Here is an 11,465-nt window from a genome sequence, read left to right as displayed (position 1 = left end):
CTTCCTTCCTTGATGGGATGTGCCCAGTCCACGAAGGCATGAAAGGGCACCTCGTCTCCATTCTGGCATAGAGTTTGCAAGGTGAGACAGAGCAGGCTCTGAAGTGCTGCGGGTGACAGTCATGGCAGGCAGGTATCTGAGAATCTCCAAGATAAATGGCATGGAGCCCAGGAAAGGGAAAGGCCCAGCGTCACGACTGCCCTGTGCCTGTAACCTCACTCAGGACTCTGAGGCAGAGCCTGTCTGGGCCACAGGGTTAATCAGGGATAGCTAGCAAGACCTTGTCTCAGGGTTTCAGTCCGGTCTTTCCCCAGCTCTTACCCTGTTTTGCTGCATGTCTGTGCACCATGTGTGCAGTGCTTGTGGAGGCCAGAAGGGAGCACTGGGTCTCCTGGAGCTGGAGTTAGAGCCGGACGTGGAGTGCCACGTGTGCTGGGATTGTCTGAATGTTCTTTTAAACCAGCAGCCCACACCTGTTCTGCCTTGGGCTTCACACTTGTGTAGCTGGTCCTGTCAGGGAGGCACTATGATGAGGTAAGCCTCCCTCTTCCTGGGCTGCTCTTTTCCACGGTGCCCTTTTGCCAATTCCTTGGCATCACCTAGGCTCTGCCTTCTTCATAGCCTCCCATTTACAGTACGGGAGCTCTCGGAAGCCCAACACCCTCACATATAGGTCCATCCTTACCCAGTGGAGCCTGCCCTCCACCCCCTGGACGAGGTGAGTATCCCCCAGGATAAGCAAAGAGGCAGAGACTATTTTCCCACCTTTATTAGAAAAGAAACAACAATGACAAAAAAGGGTATGGGGTGAGCTAGGCTCTCGATGACGTCTCCACCAGAACCCAAGCTAGCCTGTCTTGGCACTGAACTGTGGGGCCTGGGCATGGGCTTGTAAGTAAAGTCAGTATTTCATTAAAAAAAAAAAAAAAAAAAAAAAAAAGTGCCAGCCCTGCTGTGTAGACCATAACTAGTTCACGTGCCTAAGATAGGCCTTATCTTCCTCTGGACCAACAAACAGTGTGTGTGGGCAGCCTGAACTGGGGCAGGATGCTGTAAAGAGGGGGCTGGGCAGGCTTAGGAGACCATGGTAAGTGATACACCCCCGATGCCTGGGCCTTGCCCAGGGTCTGGACCAAAGGAATTCCAGGCCTTGCTGTTGCCTCGGGCATGGCTGATGGCCTTGGAGTGGGCCTCATATGTCCATATAGTCGTCATCCTCGTCTGTCTCACTTTCCAATGAGGACTCCTGACTGGATGTCTCCAGAACTTCCAGGGCTGGCTGGCACAGGCTCTCCTTCCTCACATTGGCAGCTGATTGGGCGGACAGGATGGCTGACTGCACACAGGGCAGGACAGGGTCAGGACTGACTGCCCTGACACTAAACCTCTTGACATTAACCCAAACTCAGCCAGGGCCCCTAGTAACCTGAATCCTTCTAGGTCTCCCGGTACTCAAGCCCCTTTCCAGACCCCCAGCATCATGAGCCCCTCCACCAGGCACCCTGCCTGGTGCCCACCGTCACCTTCAGCTTCTGCTTGGTCTCCTCCGAGATGCTGCCTTTGGGGGAAAGCAGGGTCGGGGTAGGCGGTGTGACGGTGATCTCAGGAGGGAACTTGGTGGTGGCCGAGGGGATCACCAGCTTTGGCATGTTGGGCAGAAGGCGGGATTTGGCCCTGCTGGACTCAGTTTTGCCTGGATGGCTCTCGGGTGTCTGGGTACTTCCGCTGCTGGGGACCTTAGTGCTGGTGGCTGTTGGGAGACCTCAGAGTTTGAGTTCACTCAGCCTCCTCAGTCTGCCTGTCTCTTTGCTTAGAACTCGGGCCCACACCATGGATGCCTTTCTGGCTTTCTGCCTATGTTGAACTGGCTCAGGTCTCATGTCTCAGGCTCACAGGAGCATCAGCGTACTCCAGAGGTTCCGCTGATATTTCCCAGGGATTGTGAAGGGTCCCCCGGCAACAATACAACACAAACTTGTATCTTCTGAACTATTTCATTCTGGGGGGTGGGGAGGGGCAGGTCACAAGTCGGCCCTAGTGCGTTCTTTTCTCTCTCACTCCAGGATGAGTAAGGAGCTGTGTCTCCTGGAGCCTGGAGGCGGCCAGGGCAGACTGCAGATCTGGAACCTGGCAGCCTCCAGGGAGCTGCATGAACTGGGAGCAACCCAGCTGTCCTGGCACAGCTCCACATTCTTTTAGCCTCATCTCTTTAAAAGGAGTGGGAGCTTATCCAGAGCTCTGCCTGGTCGTCGTGGGCTGGCGCCATGTCCTTCCATCTTGAGTGGTCTGTGGGAGACCTGGCCAAGAGGTCTCAAGGGGTCTAACTGGTAGAGTGGCCGGTAGGAATAAGCCAAGGGAGGCTATGTCTGTGCTGTCTCAGCCTCCCAGAGGGACACCTCAGTGACAGGGCACAAGCCCCTCCTCATACAGTCCTGCCCCTCTGGGAGACTCCAGCCCCAGGACTGTTCTGTGGAGCTGGGGTGAAATGAGGCTTTAGGGCCCTGATAGGTCCGTGCCAGACTCCAAGCAGGGCTCTTATCCTCATTCTCACATGTGCTCTGTCCTCCCTATTTATCCTTCAGTAGGTGGACTTCCCCAGTGGCTGGCATCTGTGTGCAGCCTGGTGGGAGCTGGCGCTGGGATGCCCCCGAATGGCCTTACCTTGGCTGCAGGTGGGCTCCGTAGCTGTATGGCAAACAACCTCCACTGGCCAGCAGTGCTGCTCAGCCAGGGGACCTGGGGCAGTCATTTTCACCTGGTGACTGTGCTGTGGTTCTTGGGCTGGAAAGCTGGCACCTTCTGTCACTCCTGAGAGCTCTTCTCCCTCTATGGAGACACAGGCCAATGACAGGTAACATTCCCATTCCCTGGGACAAGTCTCCTTCCCAGGTACCCAAGTTTCTGTGCCTTGTAGCCCCAGACTATGCCTAAGACATGTCACAGGAGTCAGCAAGGCACGCAGGTAATTTCAAGAAACATAAACGTATCACTCCTCAAATAGATACTGAGAGAGGGAGAGAAGAGAGCCAGCTGGGTCGCTATCTCTAACACAGCCAGGACCATAATCGGCCCTCGCTGTTCTTCATGGGCTCGCTCCATGTCCTTCTATCCTGATTGACAATCTGTGAAAACCAGGCCCCACAGGGACCCAGGTAAGACACCACCACATGGCTGTCAGAAGTGGGCTCATGTGTGAGGGTACCTAATCCTTCCTCTGTCTTGTAGAATTGGCAATCACAACCAGAGTCAAAACCACCAAAGCCAACATGAAGGTACCATGTCTTCCTGCACAAGGCTTGGGCCTGGTCAGGTGTGGTGACTGGATGGAACTAAGAAACAGCTGCACCTGAATTTCCAGTTAGGATCTGTCTCCTACCTCCTTGGAGTTCACAGTCACCTTGTAGGTGGCTCCCTCCTTCCTGCTCACTCAGGTATACTGGCTGTCCAGCTGTCTGTCCTGCCCCCGGCTTCTGCTAGGAATAGCAACTTCCTTCCTCCAGCAGGGAAAAGGCAGGGGCCTGAACATCACAGAACTCTCCCACCCAGGTATCCACAGAACAGATCCATGTCCATCTCTTTCTGATTCAAAGAGGAGTTCTTGCCAGTATCCAGTTTCGGCTCTGGAGGAAGGTATATCTCACCACACCCAGCTTGGAGAAGACCGTATCTCACCTGACCTGAGCCACTCCCTCTCTTGTGTTCAATGCCTGGCTGACTAGGTCATAGACAAACATCGGCTAGCAGAGTGGAGCACCTCAGGACTCTCCTGCAGCATTCCCTGCGCCTCCTCCCACTTGCAGGGTAGAAATTTGAGTATACACCCACAAAGGATGGCTTCCCTGGGTCCTCACCCAATGCCATACCTAATGGGGGCAGCACTCCTGATGTGGGTGGAAGTCTGCCTTAAGCAGAGGTGGGGGCCAGAACACACACGAAGGAAGAACAAACGTCTGGCTTTGAGTTGGGCGTTAGAGGCCCATGACTTGGGGGTGTGGAGACAAGGGTGTCTGCGACAAGCTACAGGCCAGCTTGGACTACCTCAAAAAGCCAAAACCGACAACCCCCGCCTCCCAAAGCTCATGTGCTGACACGGGAGTGGGCACAAGTTCTTGCTAAGGGCTGTCCCTGTGCCAGGTTCACTAAGTGCTACTGTGGAATACACACCCAAAGGCAGGCACTCTTCCCCAGAGCTGAACTCCAAAAATAAGATGTGAATTGTGGGACTTGGCTTGCTTGGAGGCAGACAGGTGAGGGAACCCAACAGCAGCAAGGGCAGTGTGTGGCCCCGTGGGGCTCAACTCTTCGGAAACTAGGTTGTACGAGATGCTTCTTTCTTACTCCACACGACGGTAGGCTGTCTACGAAGAGGGCCAACAAGGGAAGAGGCCCAGTGACAGAGGCTCGCTCAGGTGGTGAGCTAACTTATTTTGCTTGAATTAAATGCACAGGTAACCCTTGTTCCACTCACAACACTGGGTCTGGAGGCCCAATCTCACACTCTCCAAGGTCGTGGGGCACATGGATATTGGGTCAGGTCCCAGGGAAGTCATCTTTCTACCCTGCAAAGGGGAGGTGGTGCTGGGAACGCTGAGGGAGAACCCTGAGGAGCTCTGTGCTGCCAGCCATTGTTCCTTGGAGGGTAAGACAATGTGAGGTGTAGGCTGAGTGACCCACTAACTTGCGCACACCATGGGCTTCCCTAGGCCTTGCACTGTGCACTTACAACCAGCACCACACCACTAAGCATGAGTCCAAGCCTTTCGGCGTGACATAATTGATCAGAACAGCTGGAGGTGAAATGACTACGTGCAGTTTCTTTTGACTGTTCCGTGTTGTGTGGCACTGGGTGGCACCCAGAGCTTTGTGCATGCTAGCCTGAGCCCTGTGGCAACTGTGAGAGACTGGGTCTCTACCCTGGCACAACCCTCAACGTAACCCAGGAAGAGCATACGGTGAAAACCCCAGTGTCTATCACTGAGCGCGTGAAGGAGCTAGGAGGGGACAGGCGGCGTGGGCTGGGGGCTGACTGTCCTACTGCGCAGATCAAAGTCAGGGTCCCATGGCTGAAGGGGCCAGCCCCCAATGTGACCCACAACCACAAGTCTGAGACTAGGAGGACAGACAAGCCCTAAGGGATGGCTGCAGAGATGCACAGGTGACCATGTGACTATGGAACAGAGGACGCAGAGCAGGTCTTGAAGCAGGTGAGAGAAGGAAGGGTGCGGAGATTGTTTTTTTTGCTGGAGAAGTGAGCTAGTTAGGCAACACCTTTTGATTTCAGAGTCTCTGGAGCCTGGCCACGGTACTGCCGCCCTGGGAGTCGATAGGGAGTCATGCCTGGGGGTGGGCAGAGCCTGGTGCAATCGACCAGAAAGCCAGAGAAGAATCTGCAGCAGGGAAGAGGATAGTGGCTTGCCCATACACCTCCTATGTGCTGACCTCATGCCCTCTTCCTATACCATGTCCTGCTTGCCACACTGCCCACCCTGCTTTTCAGCTCCTGCTTTTTAGAAGGAATGAGGGCACCCATCTGATTAGGTCAGTCTATGCCATCCCATCCTGTATTTTCTTCACCAGTCCAATGACCTGGTCCTGGAAACTACTGGGTCCTTTAAAGACTGCCAAGGTCAGACCCTTCCTCCGCAGCACTAGCTCCCTTTGTCTTACTGATAAAGCCAACCTTCCTACCTATTGTGAGCCTCTGTGGGGCAGAAACTAGGACAACAACAAAGTAGTGGTGCTTGTTCCCTCTCCTCACCCTTCCACGTGCAGGCAGCACAGGCAGCTGACAGCCCCAGGGTCACCCTAGGGGTGCTGGGAGGGTACCCACATGCTTCGTGGCAGCTGGTAGAGGGGACCTGGCTCTGGGGAAGCTGAGAACCAGGATCGCAGGTTGCCAGGTGGTCAGAGAGGGCACTTACCAGGACTCAAAGAGGCCATGCTGGGGGTAGCCTCTGGCCTGTGTGGCCGCAGAATTCCAGGATCTGTGCATAGGTCTGGGGTGGAGGTTGATGCTGAGAGAGGGGAACTGATGACAGCTGTGGCAGTAGACAATACCGGCTTGAGGTGGGAGTCACTGGGCCGCTGAAGAGCATCAGTGGCTGTGGGGTCAGGTGTTGTGGGGGCCACTGTTGCAGGGAAGAAATTATCTCGGCTGTCCTTGGGGTGCTTGGGGGTGGTGGGTGCATCCCCTGAGGCCTGTGAGGACAAAGGCAAGGAAGGTCGGTGGGGCAGCCCTCTGAGTATGCACTGCTCTGGCCCATGCCAGCCCAGCTCGGTCTCACAGGACACTGCATCTGGACCCTGGATGCCAACATAACAGCATGCATCACTCTGAGCTCCCTGGACAGCCAACAAGAAACATAAACATTGCACCAGGACACAACTGACACCAGCATACAGCTGGGAGTCCAGCTCCTCCCTCTCCGGGAGACATCCACCCATGCTAGCAGGGCCTCAGTGAAGACCTCTGCCTTGTCTCCCTGCCCCTCCTCAGTGCCAGCCTGAAAGGAACCTATGCACTTATGTGAGGGCCCTATCTTAGAGTTCTAGGAATGGTGAACCCGGCAGTGACTTTCTAAGGGTCACTGGTAGGTGAGTTCCAAGAGAAGAATTGAACTAATCTATTCCCCAAGCCTAGCCTCAGACTGCTCTTATGTCATAAGTCTTTGGTTTCCTTAGAGGCCTCTGACTTTTCATACAGTCCTCTTTGCTGCTTGCTTTCTCTTCTGATGTTTGTTTCTCTAAAACTGCCTCATGTGATGGGGACAAGTCTGCAAGTTCTGCTGTGACGGGTGTTTAATGCTAGGAGATGAGGTGGACAGAGAGATCTGGATCTTGGCTCCAGGAGGCCAGAGCAATGCTGGCAATGTTCTAAGTGGCAGATGCAGGGAGAGAGAGGGCTGCACTGTCATCCCTACCCTGTCATCAACCAGGAGCAACCTCAGCAGCAAGCAATGGCCTGTAATGAGGTCCACAGCACTTTCCAGGCATGCACGAGGCTGCCATGGCAACTGGGACACCAGAAAGCAAAATATAAATTCCCAAACGGGCAGGGGCTTTTTTTTTTTTTGGCTTTTGAATGCCTGCTATCTTTTCTAATGTTGGCCAGAGGTGGGCCCAGGCCAGGTGTAATTGTCTCAATTGCCCTTCTCAAAGTTCAGGCTGTGGAGCTCTATGGAGAAGGAAGGGTAGGGGGAGTGGTTTTGGAAGGGACTCAGAAGAGCAACCTGCCCACAGCCCTGCCTACTGGGATTAACATGGGGATAGCAGGGGAGGACACTGCCACCTTCCCTTGCCTGTTAGCATCTGGATACCCTGGCCTGGGATGAGGCCCTGGTCCTATCCCACTCAGGAACAGCTGCATGGGCTCTGCCTCCACTGAGTGTTCCTGGCTGCTTTGATCCTAGCTACTCCGGGTCTGGTATCACTTTTCTACCAGTCACAAAGTCAGGCCCTTTCTGGCTAAAGCGTAATGGTTAGATGCTCTTCTTCCTACCTATGTAGAGAGCCAATGGATGGGCCCCTTTGGGTCGCATGTGTATGCCTGAGTCCTGTCAAGGCATTGCCACTAAGGAATACTGACTCATCATCCAGAAGCCTAGACACGCCTTGCTCTTCCCCCCAGGGCCCATGACAACCACAGGAATTACCTTCTGGGCCAGTAGCCCAAGGCCCTAGTGTGGGACAGATTCTGCATGAAGGGCGGCTGGGGAGTGGGTGAGGTGTGTGTGTGTGGGGCAGAGCTTACCTGTCTCTGGGTAGCAGCCCCAAGGTGGACCTGACAGAACTTCACTGCCTGCTCCAGTGCAGTCTCCTCGTCCACCTGCACAGAAGAGATGCCTATAATCAGGGAACCTAGGCCACAGAGCCTGACCTGCTCCCAGCTTGTTCCCTTACGTACTGTTGGCATAGCCAAGGGCTACTCCTGTTAGTCCTGTGTGGACTATCCTCTCACTGAGGACCACACCCAGCACCCAAACCTGTCATCAGGTGGGGATGCAGGCCAAAGGCCCATGTACCAACTGCTGGTGTCAGGACTGGTCCCAGTCAGCCCTCAGGCCATGTCAAGTTACTGTCCATGGCCAGTTATTTATGTCCTAAAGGACCGAGACTGACGGAGGCCTTAGATCTCAAGGAAGCTTGCAAGTTCAGCTGAGAGCTGGGCCTTGTGGGACATCTTGTCAGCACTTGGTACTCAGAGGCAAGACTGAGCATCTTGGGCCAGCCCGGGACACATCGCAAGACCCTGTCTCAAGACAAAACCAAATCAGCCAAGGCTCAGCTGCTTAAGTGGCTGTCACAGGCTGGTTTCTGGTCCACCTTGAGAATGGGATGTTGATTCCAGTGGGCCGTGCCTTCTGGAAGCCCAGGTAGAATGGTGACACTCTCAGCGTGTACTACAGACTAAGAGCCTCTCACCTGGCAGTATGAGGCTGGAGGCATGTGGGGGTGACCCTGAACAAGCAGGCGTGGCTTGAAGGAGATGGCCACATACTGTCAAGTGAAGATGGGAGCAAGCAGTATGAAACGACCTGGCCTCTCCTGCAGGAAAAGCAGCAGTACCCATACTGTTCCTAGGAATTCACAGGAGAAACACATTGCTAGCAAGGTGAAGAGAATCTCGAAGGTGTTATTTGGGAAAAACTGACCACTCGGGACAGTCACCCCATTTGTACTGGTGGCAAATTGAGAAGGGGGGGCGGGGCTTCCATACTCCTGGGTTAGAGATGTATTGTAGTTTTTGTCTTCCTTAAAGGCTGAATTTACATGTATACCTCCTGGTTTTGTGTCTAAACTTACTGCCTGCTCATCAGAGAAAAATCTCAAAAACAAACATAGCCTCTTCAGCCCCACCCAAAAAAGGGAGAAAAAAAAGAAATCAAGCAAAGATCACAGTGGGAAGGGAGCAGGTACCTCAGGGGCAGGCCCTGACACATGTGGCCTCAAAGAGGAGCCTCCTGGAGAACAGAAGGCCCAGGCCACAAAGGAGTCTGCAGAGAGGTGCAGCCCGGGGGCCGGTGCACGGCTGCCCACCTGCTTGATGAGCATGTACGTCTCCGACATGATCTTCTCAATGCGGCTCAAGTCATAGGCCATGCCCTTCTGGCCCTGCTGCCACACGCGGTAGGCATCCAGCAGGAGCGCCTTGCCAGACTCTGTGTCCTCCAGGAGTTTCCTTTTGCGATTAGGTCTTGGAGGTGCCTCCTCAGGGTGCCCTCCTCCCCTGGCCCCCCCGGGGGTGGGAGCAGCAGTGGTGGAGGGGGTTCCAGGGGATGGTGCAGGTGGAGCAGGCTGCTGTCGGGCGCTGATGCTCAGCTCCTCCAGGGAAAGCTCAGCAGACCGGCTCTCTGGCCCCCGGTCCCTTGGGGGGCGGCCTGGCAGCAGAGGTGGTGTCTGTTCCAAGTCTGGGTGCCGAACAGCAGCCTCACTGGTATCCATGGGTTCACTGGCTCCCACTTGGGGACTCTCTTTGTCCTTCTGCTCCCCACCTTGGTCTGTGCTGTCCCTTGTGTCTATGGTCACTGGCAATTGGTTAAGAGGGCCCACTTTGGCCCCTGGCTCAGGCCCTGGTCCTGAGCCATCAGCTAGAGGTAGCTTCTTGGGGTGGGGGGGGCTTTCCTGGCCATCCTCGGGACTGGCTTTGTGTGAGACATCGGTGGTCATCCTGGCTCCAGAAAGGCCACAAGCCTTGGGTCCTGAGTGTTCTAATCCCTACAAGGAAAACAGACAAGTTACTGGCCTGTATCAGAGCCTCCATGGGTCCCTCTATCCAGTGCCATTCTGGTTATGTGCAGGTGCCAGCTGGACAAGACTATAGTCATGAGAGGAGGGCACCAGCCCAGAGCCCATGTCCTCTGCTCCTCTGGGAGTTCTACCCCCTCTCACATGTAAGCGGGGGTAGGCACAGGCTGCACAGCAGGACTCTCACACATTGCTTCTGGGATGGAGCTTTGTGACGTGAGCCTTGTAGAGAGCTGACATGGAAAGAGGCCTCCCTATTAACTATGGCTGCTGCAGACTTGTTTTCCTAGTCCCCGACGCACAAGACCTGGGGTGAGCTGTGATAGGTTGACATACCTCTGCAAGCTCACTCAGTGTGTCCTCCAACACTTTCACAGTGAGGATGAAGGCTCGCTGTGCCAGGACCTGGCGGTCAGCATCTCGTAGATACTTCCTGTGGTCATACAGAGGGCCAGAAAGGGTGGGACAGTGTCAGAAGCCATATAGCGCAGCTAGGTGGATAGGTAGCACCTTACTTCCGCCTCAGGAACAGGTGACTGTGTTCCCACCTATATAAGTCTGTTCCCCCAAAGCACCCCTTGGCCCTCATATTTCCTATTCAATAAGTCTCCGACTTGGTCCCAGTGTCTGCCCTGAGCCCTCTAGACTACAGGTCAGCCAGTGGTCAGGGGAATGCTGGGCTGAGGTGCTAGCTCAAGGAAGGCCTGGAGGCTAAGTTCCTCTCCCTCAGGTTGGTTTATGGGATGCCTAAGCTGCATGGCCAGCCTAGCCCTATGTGAGTTCTATCTCTAGGCGTACATCCCCAACCTCTACACATGGCAGCTGTGGCAGACCTCTGTCTGTGTGACCCATCCTTCTGGCCAATGAAGCCATGATAGCTGGTGAGGCCCAAGACCTCTGCTGCCCACCTACTTCCCCGGGGTGCTGGGGCTGCTTTCAGAATGTCTATGCACTACACCATGAACGAGTCAGTGCCTCTAAGAGACCCAGGTTGGGCGAAGGCCTAGCTGCGTATGTCAGTCCTAGGGTGCTTGAGGCAGAGCCAGATGAGAGCAGTGGGGACAAGCCTGGGTAGAGCGCGAGCCAGGCTGTGTGTGGTGGCTCACTCACTTGCCCTGGTCTGGGGTGCGCTGCAGCATGGAGGACACCTTCAACAAGGTGCTGTGATCCCGGAGCTGGGCTAGAACCTTGAGCAGCAGCACGATGGAGCGGTTCATGTGCCAGGCAAAGCTGCCTGGCCGGTCAATCTCATCCACGGGGATCCGCCAGATGCCCTATGGGATGGACAAGGACGGGTTATGGAAGGCCGCCACCTCTCTGGAGCCTTGGGAGTATCCCTGCTTGAAGTCCCCACAAGCCAAGCCTGCCACTGTGCATGGGGCCCTAGCAGGGGACTTCTCAGCCCTTGCTTGTCAGCCAGCGGACAGGAGTGCGTCGGCCTCTACCTATTCCCTCCTCACGGGAGAGGCCAGTACATGTGAGGTTCTGTAGAAATTTTTCATAGTCAAAGTCACACCAAGGGGGGTGGAGTCTGGCCTCACTTACGATTCTGCTGCCTCAGCCCCCTCTTTTTATACAGCCGTGTCACACATGTTTAGTGGGCCTGTGCCCTATGGTGGCTTTCATGCTGTGTACGCACTTTTCTGCACAGGTACTGGCAAAGATACACCAATAACTCCCAGGGGAGGAGAGACTGAAGCAGAGGGGACCAGGAACACTCT

At 55.0% G+C, this 11,465-nt stretch overlaps 1 protein-coding gene across 3 annotated transcripts in view; it reads right to left on the bottom strand.

Annotated features, from left to right (window-relative positions):
• Window positions 1–754: 754 nt before the first annotated feature.
• Window positions 755–11,465, bottom strand: part of Cabin1 (calcineurin binding protein 1) — a 127,882-nt gene continuing 117,171 nt past the window's right edge. For 2 of the 3 annotated variants that reach the window (XM_021653761.2, XM_060369353.1), the window contains exons 30-37: window positions 10,855–11,018; window positions 10,081–10,177; window positions 9,037–9,714; window positions 7,751–7,825; window positions 5,922–6,198; window positions 2,662–2,826; window positions 1,524–1,750; window positions 755–1,336 (exon numbers count right to left, since the gene is read on the bottom strand). In XM_021653761.2, coding sequence (XP_021509436.1) covers window positions 1,193–1,336; window positions 1,524–1,750; window positions 2,662–2,826; window positions 5,922–6,198; window positions 7,751–7,825; window positions 9,037–9,714; window positions 10,081–10,177; window positions 10,855–11,018 — 1,827 coding nt within the window. In that variant the 3' untranslated portion in view covers window positions 755–1,192. Of the gene's footprint in view, window positions 1,337–1,523; window positions 1,751–2,661; window positions 2,827–5,921; window positions 6,199–7,750; window positions 7,826–8,421; window positions 8,577–9,036; window positions 9,715–10,080; window positions 10,178–10,854; window positions 11,019–11,465 lie in introns of those variants that run through there. The other variant, XM_060369354.1, reaches the window with a different exon arrangement.

Source organism: Meriones unguiculatus, chromosome 16 (assembly GCF_030254825.1).
Source record: "Meriones unguiculatus strain TT.TT164.6M chromosome 16, Bangor_MerUng_6.1, whole genome shotgun sequence".
Taxonomy (NCBI): Eukaryota; Metazoa; Chordata; class Mammalia; order Rodentia; family Muridae; genus Meriones; species Meriones unguiculatus.
Note: the sequence above shows the minus strand (reverse complement) of the source record. Positions and strands in the feature narration are given on the sequence as shown.